At 43.7% G+C, this 20755-nt stretch overlaps 1 protein-coding gene across 3 annotated transcripts in view; it reads left to right on the top strand.

Annotated features, from left to right (window-relative positions):
• Positions 1-20755, top strand: part of SEC31B (SEC31 homolog B, COPII component) — a 35028-nt gene that overhangs the window by 12271 nt on the left and 2002 nt on the right. For 2 of the 3 annotated variants that reach the window (XM_085582476.1, XM_085582477.1), the window contains exons 9-26: positions 247-408; positions 2258-2410; positions 3167-3397; positions 4781-4855; positions 5419-5499; positions 6422-6530; positions 6902-7080; positions 7724-7850; positions 8920-9065; positions 10447-10620; positions 11233-11415; positions 12115-12328; positions 12703-13026; positions 14074-14112; positions 16917-16972; positions 18214-18360; positions 18783-18899; positions 20284-20355. In XM_085582476.1, coding sequence (XP_085438602.1) covers positions 247-408; positions 2258-2410; positions 3167-3397; positions 4781-4855; positions 5419-5499; positions 6422-6530; positions 6902-7080; positions 7724-7850; positions 8920-9065; positions 10447-10620; positions 11233-11415; positions 12115-12328; positions 12703-13026; positions 14074-14112; positions 16917-16972; positions 18214-18360; positions 18783-18899; positions 20284-20355 — 2589 coding nt within the window. The remainder of the gene's footprint in view (positions 1-246; positions 409-2257; positions 2411-3166; positions 3398-4780; positions 4856-5418; positions 5500-6421; positions 6531-6901; positions 7081-7723; positions 7851-8919; positions 9066-10446; positions 10621-11232; positions 11416-12114; positions 12329-12702; positions 13027-14073; positions 14113-16916; positions 16973-18213; positions 18361-18782; positions 18900-20283; positions 20356-20755) is intronic. The other variant, XM_085582478.1, reaches the window with a different exon arrangement.

Below are 20755 nucleotides of genomic sequence, written 5' to 3' on the forward strand. Positions count from 1 at the left end.
CACTTTTGGATTTTTGTTCTACAGTCAGAGAATATCCAGTTTAACATGAGTTTTCTGTGATTTTCAGCTATTTGGACTCAAGGTGTTATAATTTGGTTTCAAATGCACCCTTCAAGAAGCAAAAATAAGAGATTTGTATGCAATGGTGACATGTAACCAAAGTGACAGGCTTGCTGTGAGCAAGTAATTTGGAAAAAGCAGGAGACTATTTGTGTTGTGCTCCTATCTCCTCTCTTTCTGTGATAGGTGGTGTATGAGTTGCCCATTCGGAGTCAGTGGTGCTTTGATGTCCAGTGGTGTCCTAGGAATCCTTCAGTCTTCTCTGCTGCCACTTTCGATGGGTGGATCAACATTTATTCTGTTATGGGTGGGAACTTAGAAGCTCAGCAGAAGACACAGGCTGACAAGGTAAAGTCCTGTGACTGTGTTAGACTTTGACAGACTGGCAGTTTCTCTCATGACTGCTCAGAGTGGTGGAAGCACACATGTGTAACAGGGTCACTTTTAAGTGATGTAGTCTCTCCACACCCCTGGACCTATAGCTGTATGGTGTGGGAACCAGAAGCTACCTGTGTGGGGGTTTAATGATCCCATCAGCTGCCAAAGAGAGCCACGTTGCCTCTGACAAGGTGTGTAAAGAGAACCAAGAGCAAGTGTAGTTGTGATGTTAAGATACATTTTATTGTCATTACTGTTAGACTAAAAATAAAACAGTACACAAGCTTTTCTTGTCATTTGGTTAACATTAAATACATTGATACTAATTAATAGGATATGTTATTCTTCATTAGTTTAGAAGGTAATTTTATAAAGTGACTTATAAACCACTATTAGCAATTTTTCTCAAGTCTTTTGACTACAACTTTGAGCATGTTAATATTTTTGATATTGAAACCCATTACTTAGCTAATTAATAGATGAGCAAACTCTGAACAGATTAAATGTCACTACTGTCTAAAATTTTAGTTTTAATCTGCTGTCTAGTCTTTTAATTCCCTCCCCTCCCAGCCAACAAATGCCTTACAATACAGGTTTTAAGAGAATACATATGAACTGGCTTAAGTGTTATTTATGTAGTCATTTACAACTGACTGAGTTCAGTTTCATAGGATTTGCAAGAGACAGAAAATACTTTATCAAGCAACAGCTGCAGGAGATTAAGGATTTATTTAACCCATGGAGAATTTTCTTTCTCTGCATTCTTCATGCGTATGCACCACAATTCCACTGTTCAAAATTGGGGAACAGTAGTGTTGAATAATTCCTGAATAAATTGAATGTCAAGAACACAAGCAGGAGATAATGACAGTTATGGTGGCAGGGAGTTCATGACCAAGAGGTCTCTCTCTTATGAATTCAATAGTCTCAGGGCAGAAACTCTATTGCACACCTGGTTGTGTATATTTTTCTTTAAGGTTTAGGGTATTTGATATGTTGGATATAAGCTATTCCTCAAGAACTATTCTTTCTTTGGAATTGGTTTCCTCTGAAGAAAGACAAAACATTGCCTGTGATTCTAAGATTTGGCAACCTTAGCTTGATCAGCCTGATGTTGCTTCTTTTCAGGTATGCTGGTTAGCTGAATTATAAAGCTATTCCCTATGGTCCAGTCAAACTTGAACTGGATTATCTATAGCAAACAACAAATCTATGCAACCATGGTTAAAAATGAAAAATGCTTGTGAACAGCATTGTATGTATGTTCACTGACTCTCTAAATTTAAGAAATCTGGCTCAGGGGCCACTTTTGATACTCTTTTGTCTAGACAAGAAAGTTTTTCATCAGTCTCATTGAAGCCAAAAAAGCTTGAGACAGTCCTTGAAACTAACCCATTTGAAAGACTCCAGCACAAAAAGGGAGTCAAAATTCCTTTGTGATAAAAAATAAGAAATAAGTTGGAAAACTTTTGACCACATGTTGTCACTATCTTGCATAAAGCAAGTAATTTTGCAACTCCTCTGTTTGAGCTGGGTGCTAGGCCTAGCAATGTTTTTTTAGGAAATTTGCATCTTGCTAAGGAAAAACCACTTGAAAATCTCTTAGGGTAAAACTTTCTTGAGAAACGATTGCTGGAACTGTTTTGAAATGCCATTTCTCTTGCACAGGGACTTGGTGGTATTCCAGAAAGAGGTGCTGTACTAGCCTCATTTTTCATCAGTGTGGAAAGTAACTAGTTCCTAAGCAACAGTTTTTTGTACTTAATCCATGCAGAGAGGAATTGAATTATATTTTCTTCTCATTTCCATCTGATTCTAGATCTCTTCCTCCTTCAACAACCTGGATCCCTTTGGCACAGGACAGAGCCTTCCTCCTCTGCAGGTGCCAGAGCAAGTAACTCAGACCACCTTGATTCCACCATTAAAAAAGCCACCCAAGTGGATTCGCAGACCTGTGGGGGTTTCATTTGCAGTAAGTGAATGGAACATCCTTAGCTGAAAATGCAATACATGTGTTGTCTTGTGACACAATCCTTTGCTTTCACTGGAGAAACATGTATCTTCCTGTTGCTAGTTGTTTTAATGCCTGTTTAAGGTGCATTGTGGTCTCCCATGAAGTGAAGTTTGTTTACTCTCAATATTCACATATATTTCCAACAAGAAAGAGTCCTGTAGCAGAGAATGGGAGATTATAAGTAGAAGTTAACAAAATCAAAGAAAAATTTGTAAAAGCTGTCCTTGCAGGCTGGCATGTATTCCCATTCTCCTCTGTCTGTCTCTTTCCTATCCAGGCATTTAATTTTCCTCACATCTTTGCTCCTAAATTGGATGGCTGAATTGTTCTTTTAGCCTGTTGCTTGACTTGTTCTTTGTTTGTCTAGTGCCTGCTCTTCACCTGATAGTTTTTATCAGTGCAGTCTGCCTCTCCATGTAACAAAAGAACTAACAGTTCTGTTCAATGGCACTTTTTCCTCTGTGCCTCTCTGGCACTTGCAGTTGGCTAGGCCTGATGGGATACACACAAGTGTCAAATTTATCAGTGTTCAGTTCAGCCGAAGGGCTCATAGTGAGACCTCCCTCAGTGCTCATCCCATCCATGCACACTAAACTCTTGGGTTCCTTATGATCACTGCTGGAGCTTGGGTCTGCCTTGCTAAATGAAGAACTCTGAGTAGCTTTTACCTTTGTTTATAAGAATACTTACTGTGTCTCCCTCTGTCATTCTCAGTTTGGAGGAAAACTGATTACCTTTGGTCTTACCAAAGCTCCTGGACAGCAAATGCAGCAGACTTACCCACACCAGGTATTCATCAGTCAAGTCACTACTGAAACTGAATTCCTACTCCGATCCAAGGAGCTGCAGATGGCTTTGCAGTCAGGGAACCTCCTTGATTACTGCCAGGGCAAGATCCAGACAGCCAAGTTGCCATTTGAGGAGAACCTTTGGAACTTCTTGAAGGTAGGATGGCTGTGGTGAAATACAGAGGTCAGTTCTACTATGATCCTGGGATAGAATATGGTCCTCTCTAGCCCTTTATATTCCTGTTCTTTAAAATATAAAATGGATTTGAATGAATATGCTTATTATTTTTCTAAAGAAAGTTGAGGTGCTGGAGATTGTCTTGGTTTTCATTAGGAATGGTCTTTTCAGTGGACTTATTTGGGCTTCCTGAAACAGGATCTTTTCATCTCAACACACTACCAAAATATATCTGCCCGCAACCTGTGGAGCTGTACATTATTATTTTTCAAGGTGAAATCTGAATGGACAATGACATGCCCTAGAACTAAGGAGAGAGCTGTGCTGGCATGAGGACTGACTAGCCTTCATGGACAATTTGGTAGCATGAGAGTTTGGTAATAAGAAGTTGTCCTTCTGAAGAGGCAGAGCTTAGTCTTGGCAGTGGGTTACAGACACTTGTAGCAGACTGTGTGGAGGGCAAAATATTGAGATACTTGCCATTTTATTATATTTGAGTGGGGAATCTTGAACAGGATGGCCAGCTGTCAACCTAGGTGGTGAAAGTGGTCTCCATTGCAACAATGTCTTCAGTTGCATTAAATGAGACCCATCAATCTGTCATTTTTTGTCACCTTTTATAATCCATCTGGTGTGTGCTCCCGAGAGACTGCTTCAGCACATAAACATGTATTACAATTGACTATCTTAAACTATAAACTAGGCTTCTGTAGAAAAGTGTCCTGCAGCACATTCCTACTTCTGCAGGAACAGCTTCTGAAATGGACTCTTTACAAGTATCTTATACATGTACAGTTTGATCATTTATGTAGAAGAAGCAGCATGGGACTTAACTGAGACAGATTCTCATTGCAGAATGTAAATCATGCATTAAAGCATATAAATAGTGCCTGCCATTTTGACTGTGTGCTGCCTGTGGGAATTTTGGGGAGTGTCTGAAATCCTCACCCAGGGAGCTTCTGTAACAGTTAACTAATTCTTGTGAAGCCAGCTAGCAATTCAGGCAACCACCTTGTCTGAGTTTCATCCAGATTCAAATCAATCAATTTTCTTTATTAAGAGATTAGCTTGGCAATTCCTAGACTATCCAGGGAATTAATGACCAAGTACACTAGGTATGTATACAGTCATGGTCTTGATACACAGTTGTACCTCAGTTGTAACTGTGGCAAACTTGAGTTTTGCCCTTTTATCATGATTGTAACTTAAATTCCATACATCTTTACAGAGTAGTTACAAAGTGGACTGTTCATAGTTGAATTCTTTATCTATAAACTGAGCTCTGAAATTTGCTGCTGTCAGTGTATAGATGTCTATGATTTTACATATTTTTTTGTCTTTTTAATATCCATTGGCACTCAGGTGAATTTGGAGCAGGAGGCAAGGGCTAAACTTCTCAAGCTGCTGGGCTACAGTAAAGAGGATCTGCAAAAAAAGGTAAGGGGTATTTTCAATAGATAGAAACCTTTACAGGACTAAAGCTGCTGCAGGGGAGTTGTAGGGTCCTGCTGGAACTGAGTAGGTGATCTCATAGCACACAAATGACCAAAGTGTGTGAAATTTCAGCTGGGAGTCACATGAAGTATACCCTACTACAAAGCAAATGCAAGCACTTGTAAGGGTGTAACTGTAGCTGTACTGAATCAAGCCAAAGGGATCTTGAGCCCAGTTATCTTGCTTTCAGTTGTTGGTGCACTGGGCAGTGTTCAGCAACAGTGCAGTTGTGAGAGCTTCTTTTAGCATTCAGCTCTCTATCTCAGGGGATTCTTCAACCAGGAAGAAGGTGACAGGTGGGGACAGTCTGGCATAGTACTGATGGCTAATGCTCTGAAAAGGATGAATAGTCACTGATAGGCAGCCAGCCAGGAATAGGGTGAGGTGGAAGTTTTCAAACAGGTGAAAGAGTTCAGGGAATTGTGTCTGAGACTTGCCAGTCTCTTGGTAGTTTTGCTGTCCAGGTGCTTACTTTGCTTTATTCTATGTGTGTCTTACTTTTCCAGATTGCCTCATGTTTGAGTAATGGGATCCCAGATAAACAGCCCCTTCCTGAGGCAGGTGATACAAATGCTGCACCAGATCAGGTATGTCCTCTACATCTTGCCAGCTTGGGAGAGCAGAGGAGGGCAGAATGAACTGGAAGGTCTAATTCCAGCCACAACTCGGGCTCAATGCTGGCATTGCAGAGGGCAGTTCACAGGCCTGTCAGACCCTCACAGGGTCAGCCTAAATGATAATTTCCCTTCTGGCTTTAAAACTAACCAATGAACAATGAAAAACTCTTGGCTGTTATTCCTGCAATAAGGTTTGCTTCACCTGTGTTGATTTCTTCAGTGATACAATTAGCCTCACCTCAGCTTAACTTGAATCTACTGTTCTGGATTTCCTCTGTGCAGCTTCTGCTGTGGTTTTTCTTTCTTTTTCACCTCTATCCTCTGGAATGAATTTTCACATAATTTTGGGATGTCAATCTTCAGATGCCTTCCAAGGCCTGGTTCACTGTAAATTTTTCTCCTCTGAGGTATCTAAAATTTATATCCTCTGATTAGTAATCATCTTCACAAGCCTCAAACACTGGCTGAGATATTCTAGGAGTTGCAATTGTGTTCTGCATTTCAGTAAAGTACCACACTTGGCTGTGATCCAACCTGTTATTTACAGATTTTACTTGTTGTTCTTGTCTCTGTTCCATCTAAAATAGTTCAGCTTGCTCAAGGGCTGACTGTTGAGTTGACGAATGCTGCCCAGCAGTGCTGTTGGTATTGCATGTCTTGCACCATCAATCTCCTAAGCTTTGCCAATTGCAGCACTGCTCTTGTTGCTTCCCTTGTGAAACTGTGCAGATTTATTGTGCAGTGACAGGAGTTTCCAAATTGAAATTAGATTTATATGAGCATGCACAACCAAATGGAGAGCAGCCCCATCCCACCCTGTAATCCACTGAACTGTTTTGGGTAGAATATATGTGTGCAGTGAATGAAATAAGCTCTTTCACTTTTTGCACAGCTTTTGATGAATTCCAGCGATGATGTAGCTGCTGTTTCTTCCTCTTCAGCCTTTTTTGATAACCTCATCCCACAGAATATGAGCATATTGGAGATTCCTGTCACAGAAGGTATGTTTCATAAAGAGTGTATCTGCCCTTTTAAGAAAAGGGGAGAGGAGGGAAGCCCAGAAAATTTAGAGACCAGAAGGAATCTTGTTCACTCCAGCAGATGGATACTTTTAAAACATATGACCCCTTCAAATGTTATGCAGCATATCGCATTGAGCATAGAAACACTTCTCCCAGGTGAGAGACCCATTAAAAATATAGAAGAATCTTCTAGATGATGGAAGACTTAGAGTCAATTCAGTGGCTTTTTTTTGAGTTTCCAAATTTTCTTTGCACTGTTACTGCTTTTTACTGACTACTCTTTAAAACAAGCATCATCAATGCTTCTGAGTGATGACTCTTGGGGTTGACTTTGCTTCTCACCTCTGTAGATACAGATGGACTCATCAGCCAGGCCCTTTTGTTGGGGAATTTTGAGGGTGCAGTGGAGCTGTGCATGCGAGCAGAGCGCTTTGCTGATGCCATCATCTTAGCTATAGCTGGTGGGGATAACCTCCTAAAGGAAACCCAGAAGCGCTACTTTGCCAAGCGGAAAACAAACCTCTCTGTGGTAAGTGATGGTTTTGTGTACACAGTGAGCAGGGGAAGGTGTGCACTGTCTTGCCAAATGTTTCTCTGAATATATGTGGAAATGCTTTTTCTTCAATGAAGGAAGTAGAATGTAAGCAGAATCTGTGCATCTCCTATTGCATTTACTCTAATATCTTGGTAGTTTTATGACAATCTTATCTACACAGTATGTCTTTGTACTCTATTCCTTTTTTTTCATGGTTTCTGTCTCAGCTTCTCATGCTTGCAGCCTGTGGTGCATATGGCCCCTTTGCAACTCAACTAGGAAGTTCATAGCTTGTTAATTTACAAACAGGGAAGTGTAACAAAGGTTGGGATATCTTAACACTGTACTCCCAGTCATTGATACCAGCTGCTCTGAAACAAGATATGCGTTAGATCTTGATTCTTGTCTAGTGCGGCTGTTTCCATATTCTTTTAAGTGCTTTCTTGGGCTTTTTTACTTTCCTTAGAGGCATCAGGTTCCAGTTACTGTTAACATTGGGATGCTGAGATTGTTGGGCCTTAATGTACAGTGAGGTAGTCTCTGCATGGTGGAAAGCATGTTTGAAAGTGAGCTGTTGTTTAGACTGTCAGCTTATCTTTTTCTTCAGTGACTGTCAGGCCTTCTGCTTCCCTTACAGCTGCTTTCCTGCATTGTGCAGCAGAACTGGCAAGATATTGTTTGCACGTGTGATTTACAGAGCTGGAAGGAGGCACTGGCCATCTTGTTAACATACTCAAAGCAGGAAGACTACACTCATCTCTGTGGTATGCAGTATACTATGTTTTGATATAATTTCTCTTGCAGAGGGTACCTCTGGGCTGCTTACAGAAAGAAGTGGATAGACTTAAGAAAAGGAACCACTTCTTAGTCGTTACAGTTATCTGGAACTTAAATAAGTGTGGACTGTTGAGTTAGGAGAGTGATAGGTGCACACTGTAGTTGAGAATCATGGTGTAAACTTGTCTGTGTGGGTATTTCCTGTGACCTCTAGAAGTAGCATAGAAAAAAAACAGGATAGGTGCTATCCCTAGGCTGAGTCATGAAGAGGGTGATTTTTATTCCATAGAGTAGGGCATTTCATTTGCAGTAAAAGGTCCAGCGGGCTTAATTCCACCTAAAACACGTTTCAGCACCCTACAGTTGCCTGGAGATTCCCACACCTCTTTTGGAAATTGAAAAAAAAAGTGTTGGATTTTTTTTTCACTAAATTCTTTTGTCATTTCTTTCTTTTATGTGTTTGGGCAGACATAAAAATTGGCAGATGTAGAAAAAATTTTTTTCAACCAGGTTTGCTCTTGGTTTCCTTCCCATTTCTCTGTTATTCAACAGTTATGCAATGGAGCTGGTGAAGGGTCTAGATCCCAAGTCTTATGAGGAGCAGCTGAGGGAACTGGGGATGTTAAGCATGGAGAAAAGAAGGAGTGGAGGGACCTTACTGCTTTCTACAGCTACCCAAAAGGAGGTTGTACTTCTCTGAAATAGCAAGTGATAGAAGAGGAAAACAGCCTCAAGTTGCACCAGGGGAGGTTTGAATTGGGCATTAGGAAAACCACCTACACTCAACAGGTTGTCAAGCTTTGGAGCAGGCTGTCCAGGGAAGTGGTAGAGTCACCATCCCTGGAAGTTATTTAAAAAACAAGAATATGTGGCACTTAAAATCTTGATTTACTGGGACTTGGCAGTGCTAGGTTTATAGTAAGACTCAATCTTAATGTTCTTTCCTGTTCTAAATTATTCTATTATTCTAATTAGGTGCATTTTTAAAGCACTGGGGTTAACGAGCTCTTCCAAAGGAGAATGTGTTAAGTGTTGGCTACATCTCTTCCTCTCTAGACATGCTGGGTGCCCGCCTGGAGTCAGAGGGAGATGCAGCCCTGTCCAATGATGCCTGCCTCTGCTATATCTCATCAGGCAATGTGGAGAGGCTGGTGGAATGCTGGGTAAAAAACCATGAGACTTCATCACCCCTTGCCCTACAGGTACAGGCACTATGATGTTGGTTTGACTCCTCTTTAGGCCAGTCTGGTAGCCCTGAACTGTTTGCATTTTCCCATTAGGGTATTTGGCTTCCAGTGGACAGGTCTCCTTCTAGACTGGATAATGGGCCTACTTTGAAAGGAGGCTTGCACTCTGAATCAGGGTTTGTGTGTTTACTTTGCACATAAATCCAGCTGTGGACAGGAGTTACTTGCCTCACATACTGATGCCATCACTGAGCTTCCTCTTGGTCAGGGAAGTTTGAGCTATACCTTCTTTTTTACCAGGATACATTTGCTGCTGTGCTTGTCCTGTATAACTTAATGCTGCAGTTACCAGCTGTACCTTCAGAGCAGCCTTAGCAAAATAAGATGAAGTCTGGATCATGATATTCCCACTGCAAGTAGAATGATCACATATGGGAAGTCACACCTTGCAGATAGATCAGGACTTCTAAGTCAACATTGTTATCTCCCTTTCTTCATTCCTATTGATTATTTCACAGAATCACAGAATAACCCAAGTTGAAAGGGACCCACAAGGATCGAGTCCAGCTCTTAAGTGAATGGCCCATATGGGCCCATATGAATCCCATCTACCGCACAACCTTGGTATTACCAGCACCATGCTCTGACCAACTGAGTTAATCTCAGTAATCTGTTACACTTAAACCAGTCCTGGCTAGGTCACTAAGTCCAGTCCTGTTGTGTCTGTCACTTGCTAGACAATGAGCTAGACTAGTTTTACACTTGGATATCTGCAGATTATGCCCTCTGCTACAGAGTTCCCAGGTTTTGAAATCCCACTACTGAGTAAAAGCAACAAAAAGGCATCTTCAGCACTCCTGGTTGTTTCTGAAACTGGCCTCCTCCTGATTCCCATATATCAGCATGTTTCATTCTACAGCTGTAAACACTGCTTTCATTTCTATGATTTGAAGGAGTTTTGAGTAACTAAAACCCTTCTGGTCCTTTTGCCAGCAGTACTAGTTTTTTCTAGTGAATTTCTCTTGGTATGGTTTTAAGCCTTGCTCTTCCAAGTTGATTGCCTGTAACAATAGTAGCTTCCTAGTAAAATGACACAGTTGTTTGAAACAACCTTGTGGCTTCTGATTTTCTTTTTTTCCCTTACTATTAAAGAAGCAATGTCTTCTTTAAGTAAACCAGGGTTTGCTTCCTGGTTCCTGTTTTTCTCCAAGTGCATCTGAGGAAATGGTCATCAGTGACAGTATTTGGTGCAGAGGGGGAGTAACTTCTGTCCACATTGGCCCTGATGTTACTGAAAGTGGGGAAAGCCATCTGGTATTGTCTCAGCATGAGATGGACCAGTAAACTAGTCAGATTCTGAGTAATCTTATTTCTTCCTTCCCCCTGGATTATTCAGGATCTTATAGAAAAGGTGATGGTGCTGAGCAGGTCCACTGAGATGCTCCGAGGCACAGCAGGACCAGCACCAGGCCCTGTCTTGGCAGAACAAATCACCCAGTATGCCAATCTCCTGGCATCACAAGGATGCTTGGCAGCTGCAATGAATTACCTACCCAGCAGCTCTAAAGAGGTGAGTGAGCAGCAAGCTGTTGTGGGAAAGAGTAATATAGGGAGGGAAATTGTATGAGAGAGAGCTGGGTTTTTGTCATGCATCAGGACTTAAAGTTTCACCTTAGTTATGCTAACTTGAGAATAAAGGGGGAGGGGAGAAGGAATTCCAGGATATGGAATATTTGCATTTTCTTTGTAGTGCTTTTGATTCAAGGAAAAGGAAAGAGTTATAGAACTGTAAAATGGTTGATGGAGAACAACATTGGGAACCAGCTTGTTAGGGAAGCTGCTTCTCTTCTTGAAATTAGATGGTAGAGGAAGGTGCTGTGTTTCCCCCAAATGAGGAGGTCACCTGGCAGTTTGAAATAAATTCATCTAGTGCCTAAATGTGGGTAGGGGTTGGGGAGGGAATAATATAAAGACTGGGGGAAGAATCAGGGAGCCTTCATCTGCCTGATAGTATGGCAGGTGATGTCCTGGATTGTCATTTTCCATTTGTTGAGGTTTTTTTCCTCATGACTGTTGGGGACATGGTTAGTTTTGCAGTTTGATTCATGGTGCTTTAGGTCAGGGTCTACTTTAAATGCCTCCTCAGTATTTTCCAATTCTTCTAAAGCATAGTTTGTTTCAGCTCCTGATTGAACAGCTCCGAGACCGGCTCTTTCATGCTCAAGGAGAGAACATGGGTAATCAGCAGCCACCCCCTTTTCCCTACACTCGTGTCAATGTAGGGGTCGTTAAGCCCACAGCAGCCAAGGGTGGTTCCATCCTTGAAGGAGCAGCCCACAAAGCAGGTCCCAGACATCCAGAGAAGGTAGGCCCTAAACTCAGGTGTTCATGGCTTGGGAAGAGGGTGGAAGGCTACTGGGTTGTGGAAGGCATATGAAGTAGTATGAGATGACATAAACTGTAGACATTGAGGAATTCTCATTGATGACCTTCACTGGAGCAAATGCAAGCTCTGTGACGATCCAAAAGTAAGCTGTCTGGCATCTTTTCACAAAGCCCTGTCCTACAAGCAGTCACTGGAAGAGAATGTTATAGGTGTAGTGATGCACTGAGATCTCAGATCTTAGGGTGAAAGGGGCTGGTGTAATTTTCCTGTGCTCATCTTACCCTGATATCTTAGTAAAATTAGTGTAGTATGGCTTCATGGCTTCATCTTAGTTCTTGCACAAGACTTTGCAAAGTTTTGCTTCCAACCTCTATTATTCCATAATTGTTCCTTCATTATTTCCTCCTGGTTGTGCTTCCAGGAAGTCATTATATGTCAACTTGCTCCTGAGGACTAATCCTTTTGAGAGCTGGAGGGTACTCTGAAGAGTGTGGTGCTCATATTGTCGAGCAAATTATGTGATCGGAAAGGCCTTTGATCAAGTGCATTCAGGGCACCAACAGCAGCAGCAGCAGCTTCTGTTGCCTGAAAAGTGACAGGGATAGAAATTGCATCTGCCAGTATTACGTATGCATATGAATGTCGGCCATTTGCATGTTCTTTGTTTTTTAATTGCAGCCCAACTATCCATCATCCTTTGCCCCTTCAGCACCACCTCAGCCTTCAGTGCCTTCCCTCTTCACACCTCAGCCAGTGCCAGCCATGTCTGTGACACCTCACCACGTTGCCCCTCCCCAGGCCAGCACGGGTCCACAAACAAGTGTCTATTCCAGAGGGCACCCTTATCCACAGTACAACTTGGGCTTGAATCCAGCACCTGTCTCAGGGCCAGGTAAGCACTGTCAGATAGTTTTCTCCATTTCTAGGTTCTCTGGGACTAAAGCCTTCAATGTGGGTGGCTGCTCTAGTTTTTTCTTCACAGGCCTATTGGGAGCAAGTCAGCTGTCTAAAAGGCTTTCTCAGTGCTTCTGACAGATGTAGTTTTAGTAACTGTTGCTGCATATGTGCTGATACTAAGCATATATTGGGGTGGAAAAGCCACAGCTGGTTTGGTGGCAGTTTCACTGATACAGCCTGGGCTAGGGGGGCACGGATATTAAAGGGCATGGCTTGAAGAAGGGAAGGCTTATTACCAAGAAGGATAGTGTTATGAGTAGTTGGCACGTGAAACAAGTGATGCTGATACACTCTCTTTGTTGTCTGTAGCTGTGTCACAGTCTCAGCCATTTGGACCATTGGGAGTTAGACCTGTTGGTCCTGCTCCTTTCTCCAGCCAGCCCTCTCTGCCAGGACAGTTGATGCCCATGACATCTCCTGGTGTTCCAGCACCCAGACCTGCCCTCTTCACTCCAGCCTCAGTCCCATCATCTCAGCTTCCTGCAGCCTGCCCTCTCCCTGTGGCAAGCCAGTCTCCTCTAGACTTCTCTTCACCACCTTTCAGCTGCCCCATGAACATGGGTTATCCTCAGGGAGGTCCAGGAGCCCCATCTACTAAACCACTGCCAGCAGCCATTCCTCCTCCTCCCACGGGTAAGTACTGCTTGTGTGACTTGTGTGTCCAGGACAAGCCTAGCTGGGGTTTCCAGTGTGTAATGGACATGGATCTTCTGAGGTCTGGTCTGTCTCCATTAAGGCTGGATGTGATGTTGAGGCAAACCTTACAGGCAGAGAGTGCTGAGTCTTGCTGTGGTGGTGAAAGACAACAATGGTGACAGCTTCTTTCAGCCTGCTCAGTTGCTCTGAACAACACAACACCAGGTTGTGTTTGCAAGATGATGTCTCTTCAGGGCCTCAGAGCACCCTGAATAGTCATCTCCTCCAAAGGCATCTGCTCTGATGGAAAGGGGTGGTGGTTCCCATGGAACGCTTGATGGAAGGTTTGCTCATCTCGCCCTTGCTCAAGCAACTTACATTAGAAGTGTAATGAAATGGTGGGAGAGCTTTCCTGTCCATGAGATATTCTTTATTTAGCTTCAGGATTAAATTCATCTGTCTGCTGTGCTCTAGTGCTACCATTTTCTTCCTGTTGTCATAGAGGGCTTGATTTGGGAATCACTTCTGATTCCTCTCTGCAGTGTTTTAGACCCCTCTGCGTCTATAGTTTGAGTCCCGTCTATTGTGTGAAGTCCTTGCTAGCATGATGAATAGAAAGAGTATTGTTGGACCTAGTTCTCCATGGATAGGTATTCCTTCTATTTCCTGGAATAGCTGGTGTTTATTAATTCTCTGTTTACTGTCTCAAGGGACAGGCTTAGCCAGGCTATGGAAATCCCTAACAATAAGGCTGATAATCCATAGATTTTTGAGTAGATGCTTCTCCAAGCCACATGTATGCTGAGAGTGAAGGAACTGAGGCTATGATGTTTGCCTTCACCTGAAATCCTTTGCTGACCTGTGTTATCCAAGAATAGCAAATCCCACTGTGTGAAGTTTGTGGGGACTACACACCAAAACCTCTAAGCTACAGCTGGACAAATTCCTTCCTGAAAAGGTTTTTGGTATAGTAGTCCAGTGAAATTACTCACTGAATTGATGCTGTTGGTGATTATGCCTTTTCCACCCTGCCTTGATTTTCAGGTTTCTTCCCTTGGCTAGATCCCCACACGGATCATGCAGGTAGTACCCAGAGAAACCTCCAGACCTGTGGGGAAGGCAATGTTGTTGCTTCCAGTGAAATGCATGTTTCGTTGTGTGTGCATGCATGCATGCATGCTCACTGCTGTTTGTTGTTCCCTGCATGCCTAGGGAGCTATACAGGTGGGGTAGGGAACATACCTGTCCTGGGGACTAGTAAATGACAGCTGGGGATATTGGAAGTGAAATAAAAGTACTGTGCTATTTCTCATGATTTTGGGTACAGAAAATAAGGTCTCCCACTTCTTCCTTCTCTATTTCCCTCCAGTTCTGGAGGTATTAGACCATTTTCAGTCTCTGTCTTTTCAGGCAGTTGCTGGGCCAGCAGGATAGGGAAGCAGACAGTTTTCCTGTCTTGGTTCTCTAGGTAAGGAGCAGGCCAGTGGTTGTAATTCATCTCTCCCTGTCACTCTCCCAGCCTTGTGCATGGTTTTGTTTGTGCTTTCCTCCTGTGGTTTGGAAGAGGTGGAGTCCCAGCAGAAGCAGTGGCAGAGAAGAGCTTCCCAAGCAGAATCTGGGGGCTCTTTTCCAAGGGAAACTGGAAATCCCTTTTGGCTTTAGTTAAAGGGTGAGGTTTGGCTTTGAATATTAGTTTGTAGGAGAAAATTTGGACCCAAGGGGTTTTCTGACTGATACTTTGTACTGATTTCTCTCCTTGGGATTCATTGGTGTTGGAAGGTAGTTATGTTCTACATTGTCAGTGGGGTAAGGCTTAATGTCTTTGTGGTCTGTCATTGTTCTGATTACTGCTCTTTGGCACAACCATCTACCAGGCACAAATCTCACAGCTTTATTTAGGAAATCCAAGTACTTACAGGCACTTACATCCCCAAGCAGTCTGGCTGCGTGGAGTGGGAGTTGTCTGTTCAGCAGAGAAACAAAATAGCTCAGTTTCTCCCTGGTAAGGGAAGATGATTCCACTGCAGTGATTTCAAGCACTTCTTTAGGCTGAAGATGCCCTTCAGGAATTCACTACTGAGAAATTCCCTTCTCCTTGGCAGCATGTGCCCCCAGTTTTAGCATCAATGTATGGCATGCTTGGTTCAGCAATGCAAACTGGCTTCCTTGAGAGTGCTTTCTTGCTTGCTATTATTGTTCTGGTTTTGATTTGTATTTTTCTTAATCTGAAAAGGGACAAAGGGACTGTAAAATCACTCAATCTGACTAGCTAAAGTTGCTTGTTTTGGAAATTCCTGAACATAGTATCTACAGCTCATGAGCATTATTGCTGACACAATGAACAGACACCTCCACTTGCAGAAATTCCAAGATCCTGAGAGTGTCAGGGACAGGGAGAAGGACAACATGTTGGCTCATCTCCTTTCTGGCTGGGATAATCCCTGATTCCAGCCTCTGATAGTCTTGTTTTTTCTAGGACAGGCATTGCTGGAGACTGCTGCCATGGGGCACTTATTTCAGGGATGGTGATAAATCCTATTTCACAACTAGCATAGGGAAGATAGCATTTCACTCCATCAAAATGCACCAGGGTCTGTTGTCTCTCATGTCTGATGATTAAGTGCCTGGCTTAAAGAGTATAATTTAAATAGCTGTTTCCAGTGAGGATACTGAGTGCCACTGGGTTGGAATAGTGCCAAGGACTGCTGGGCCACAGACTGAGTGGGGGCCAGCTGAGTTCTAGGGCACAGAATCCCCAAGCTAGAAATAGGTGCCAACTTAATTAAACTTCTGATCCAAACTCATCAGAGAGCAAGTCTTGAAATCATGGGAAAAGGGAGGGCAAAAAGAGGCTGCCAAAATTTTAATAATAAAGGTAATTAAAGTAATGAAGCACCTTTTCCATCTTTCCCCTGTGATTTTTAAAGCTCAGTTCAGGATCAGTAGCTCATTAAGTGTGGCTCTGAGCTCCAGCAATTCTGATATTGCCCCCATAGAATTCCTCTGTTTTCTCACAGATTATTCCTGTTTCATGGGTTTGAGGTTATTAATACTGGGGTTTTGTCTAAAGATGCGGGCACCTTTACAGAACAGCAGCAGACAAGGTAGTTGCAATTTGACCTTTGCAGAATGAAGAGTGATATCTTTTGATATCATGTTGTCTGATGGATTTTAAATTACCTGGAGTGAGGTTAGAGTACCACAGAAGCATCTGCTGAGACACCCCTCTGCTCCGAAAGCATTTACTGGTTAAATCTATTTCCTTCTATTTCACAGTCAGCAAAGTTTGCTAAACTTTGGTTCTGAACATAATTTTAGAAAGGAACCCACCCCTAAATCTCTCTGCCTTTATCAGAGCAGCCTGTATTGCTTTGGACTGCCACCATGAGCATTCCTGTGAGAAACCCTCTCACTGTAGCATAGCTCTTGCTGTGCTACCAGAGTGCTAGATTCTCTGGGGAACCAAAGAACTTCCTGAAATGTGAGGTGCATACTTATGAAGGTCCCCACCAAGGTTCAGGCCAGACTCTGAGACTGACTTCTGCAGCTTATACAGAATCTAGAAAGCTTCAGGTAGTTTAGAAAAAAGTTTCCTGTGTGGGAGTGGGTATGTGCCAGTTCAGTCTGATCAGACATCACCTCATAAAGGCTGTGCACACACTAGGATACTAAGAATGAAATTAAGAAAGGGAAGGGGATGCAAGAGCATCTCATGAGCCTGTGAGCTGGATTTGAAGTTCCTCAGTTGAAACAGTCTAAAGATGCAATGACAAGGGAATTGGAGACAAAGGGCCTTCTTCTGAAGGAAGTTCTAAACCATACATGAATTGTTGCTGCAGCCAGCTGCTCACAGTCTGAGGTTTGTGCTTTGTCCTCTGTCCTGGCAGCTCAGGAATCCTGGAGTGACCCCTTTACTGGAAGAGGAGGCCTTCAAAAGAAAAAGGTAAGTTTTCAGCTACAATATGTTGGTTGTCTTTTAGCCAGGGAGTTCCATGTGACAGATACATTGCTATAAATGCTCGCTGTCAAACTCTGCAGGTCTCTGTCCCTGTTGCTCTGTCTACGTCTGCACTGCATGCATGGCTAGGACTGGAGTCTAAGTAATCTTGACTCTTTGCCATCCAAAGTCACGTGCTGTTCTGCAGGGTGGCTGTTTTGTAATATGGTTATCAGCTCTAATGTTGCATCCTCTGTCAGTACTTCCCAGGCTGCCTACAATAATTTGTTGTTAAAAATATGGATTTAATGTTATGCCCTTGCCTACACAATTTTTTTGATAGTGGCTGAGGAAGTCACATTCTCTTCACACCTGACAGCTAGGGGCATCATTTTCCCTTAGAACAGTGAGACCAGCAGTGATTTTCCTCAGATGCTGATACCAAATGATAAGGCACTTGTGCTGAGAGAAGTTGGGACAGGTGTAGCTGTGAGCTACCTGCTGTGTTAGTCCTGCAGCTCTCTGTCTTTTCGTGATTGCACTGGAGGGCCTGTGAGCTGAGCTCTTCTGCAACAAATGCTCTCAGTACCCTGTTTCTATCACTGGTGCCTGCTGGCAGGTGTGATGAGAAGCTTCTTTGGCATCCTTCCCACCCCCCACCCCTCTTCTTTAGCTTGGAACAGACTTCTCGCCCTTTTTTCTGGCAGCATAGCTGGGAACCTGCTTCAGGCTGTGCTCACTACAACAGGATTAGCCTCTTGTTAAAGCCATCTCCTTTTGATCTAGCCCTGTTGGAGAGAATCTGTCATGACTCTCTGGCTTAGCAGGGGCATGATGAAGTGTTTGCAAGAGGAATCTCCCCCCCATGTCGTGGGATTTTCCCCAATACTTGCTCAGTTGGACACTTTACTGCTGCTAATCTCTACATTCAGGACTCGTGCCGCTGCAGAGACCAAGCAGCTTTCTGAGGACCAGTGCTCTCAGGGGTAACGGATCTGTTTGATTGAACAATTCCAGAGGGCTTTTCTTGCTGTCGCTTTGACTGTTCATCTAGGATGGAAGAGGAAGGGCCCTATTCTCTGAGTCAGGGGGCTGAAAGAGCAGGGATCTGTCCTTTCATCATCTTGAGAACTGAAGATTCTTCAAGTTAGAAAGGATGTTGAATTTTTCTGTGGAGAAGCAACCAACCTTTCTTCCATGGACTTGGTTTTCTTGATTTTTTTTTTCTTTCCTTTCTTTGCTGACAGTTGTCTGAGAAATTTACTCCTCTGGCCCCCATCACAACTCCAGTAATGGGTGTGCCTGCTGAACCCCAAGGGATCCATCCTCAGCTATCCAGGTTGCAAGAATCTGGCCAGTCACCCCCAGGAGCACCCAAGGAAGGCAGCCTACAGGTACCAAGGAAAGTGGGGCATTCCCCAGCCACCAGCATATTTTCAAGTAGAAAAGCTCAGCTTTTGAGGTTCTTACTACTCAGCAGCTTCAGAGGGCTTATGCTGCTCCCTAGCCTCTACAAGGCATCTCTGCTGAGCATTAGAGAAGTTGCCAGGTTGGAAAAATGGCACCTGGGTATGGGTGGGAGAGAGCAAGGGAGACCAGGCAGGCTGTCAGCCTGCTGGGAGTTGAGACTCCACAGAGGCCTGGAGCTGTATCACAGTCTGAAGATAACCTAACTCTGTGCTTCCAGATACTCTCTAGGTTTAGGTTTGTGAAGGGGTGAAATTCTTTCTGTTCTCTAGTTTGAAGAGGGGAATCTAACTGCTCCGGCCTTTCATGCTCCTGTTGCATTCATGAAGCTGCATTCTTTTTCTGTCAGTATCACCAGCTACCTCGAGAAGTCATTGAGAAGAAGGAGCTGCCCCCTGAGCACCAGGCTTTGAAGGCTACCTTTGAAGGGTTGGTGCAACGCTGCTCGGCTGTTGCCACTGATCCAGTAAGTCCTCCCTTCTCTGATCTTGGACTTTTTATCACTTATAGATGTTTGACTGGTGTTTCCTTCTTTTGGTTGGGTAAAGAAAGGAAAAGTCTTGTCCCTATAACCAAGTTAATCTGTATTTGCCTCTTTCCTTTAGGCTGCAGGCTTGTTCAACTTTGGGATCTGAGATGCATTCTCTAACTTTTAACCCCTGCTTCTCATTGCCCTCTTGGAGCAATGATTCTGTCCTCCTGGCGCTTTCTTTTAAGGAAAGTAGAAGAATTTACTCAGCTAATTCAGTTTCACTGGCCTGATCTGCAGATAGTTCCTGCAGAGCTGGTATTACCAGCTGTCTTTAGACCGTAGAGAGAAAGGCTGAGATATGCCAGGTGGAAGAGAAAGCCAATCAATCTTTATGTCCAAGTAAATGTAATTTCTCCACCCTGGTTCCTGAAAGGCTATTGGCACATCACACTGGGTGAATGTGTCAGACCAGACTGTCTGGAAGCAGAAAAGCAGTGTTTGCACATGGTGTTAGGTTGCTAAGTTTTCCAAGGGCTTGGGGCCACTAAGAAGCTTCCCAGAATACCTCTGCTTGATAGGTGTTAGGACGAGCACTGAGCCCAGACTGCTATGCCAGAGTCAGGCAATTAGAACAGCATCTTCAGTGTGTTTGCTTGTGCTTTCTAAGAGTGCAGCATAGCAATTTCTGGGAGCAGAATCTAAGGTTCCCTCTATGGACAGAAAGGCCTGTTGGTTTGGGCTTAAGCACTTAACTCAGGTGGTGGTTGAATAGCTGGCTCTGTACAGCAGTGCAAGGCACCTGAACTCCTGTGGCTTCCAGGCCTATTCCAGTAGTGCCCAGAGCCAGGCATTTGTATTCACGGAATAAGTTACCCATGAGTGGTTTATTCAAGATGGGGGTTTATGAGGTCAGTCTTATCAGAGCCTCAGTACTCACTTCACACACTTTCCTTGGCGGTTACCTAGAGTGGGAAGGATATTCCCTCTTTTCACTAAGGAGACCAGGAAGAAGCTCTTTCTTGGGCTGATCAGGGTGAGGCTGTCTGAACACCCCATGGGTCAACTAGTGGTTGTCTCTCACACTTTGGAAGTCATCAGTCTATCCTGTGGTTTGCAAATACCGGCAGAAGGGAGGAATGCTTGGACTGGGAGATGGGAAAAGGGGCAACCCATCTTTCTGTGTTGGGGAAAGAATGTGTATATGTGTATGTGCAGAGTGAGGGCATGGCTGGCTTGTGTCACAGACCCTGGCTGTCAGAGGCTGAGATGCAGCTGAATGGTAAGGTGCTGTGGAAAGACAGAGGAAGGGAGGGACTGAGTGAGAGTGCTTTGGCTCTGGAGGGGTGGCTTTGAACAAGCAATGCCTATTTTGCTTCAGAAAACGCGAAGGAAGCTGGAGGACGCGCTGCAGCGGCTGGAGTGTTTGTATGAGAAGCTGCGCGAGCAGGCGGTGAGTAGCTGCCACCATTCCTTGTGGTCCTGCTGGGTCCCTGAGCCCACCTTGGCACTGGATTGAGGGTCTTGGTGTCTGTACCAGTGTAACCACCACATATTCTCTTGGAAGACAAGGCGAGTGCCAAACCTTGTAGTGGTCATTAATCCAGCCTGCCTTGTATCTTCTTTCTTAACTTTGGCCTAGACATAGTGTAAGGAAAAGTTGAGGAGGTATCTAAAAAGTGCTTTTGCCCTTCAAGACTGGCACATAGATCCTGGATGAGAAGGAGCAGTTGGGTGTGGTTAAGTGTGAACATAGTGTAACTAGCTTGGAAAACTCTGAAGCTGGTGATGCCAATTGCTGATGCCAGCTGGCAGTTGTAGTCTGGGAAAGCAAGGGGAGAAGCAGATATCCT

Source organism: Lonchura striata, chromosome 6 (genome assembly GCF_050655825.1).
Source record: "Lonchura striata isolate lonStrDom1 chromosome 6, ASM5065582v1, whole genome shotgun sequence".
Taxonomy (NCBI): domain Eukaryota; kingdom Metazoa; phylum Chordata; class Aves; order Passeriformes; family Estrildidae; genus Lonchura; species Lonchura striata.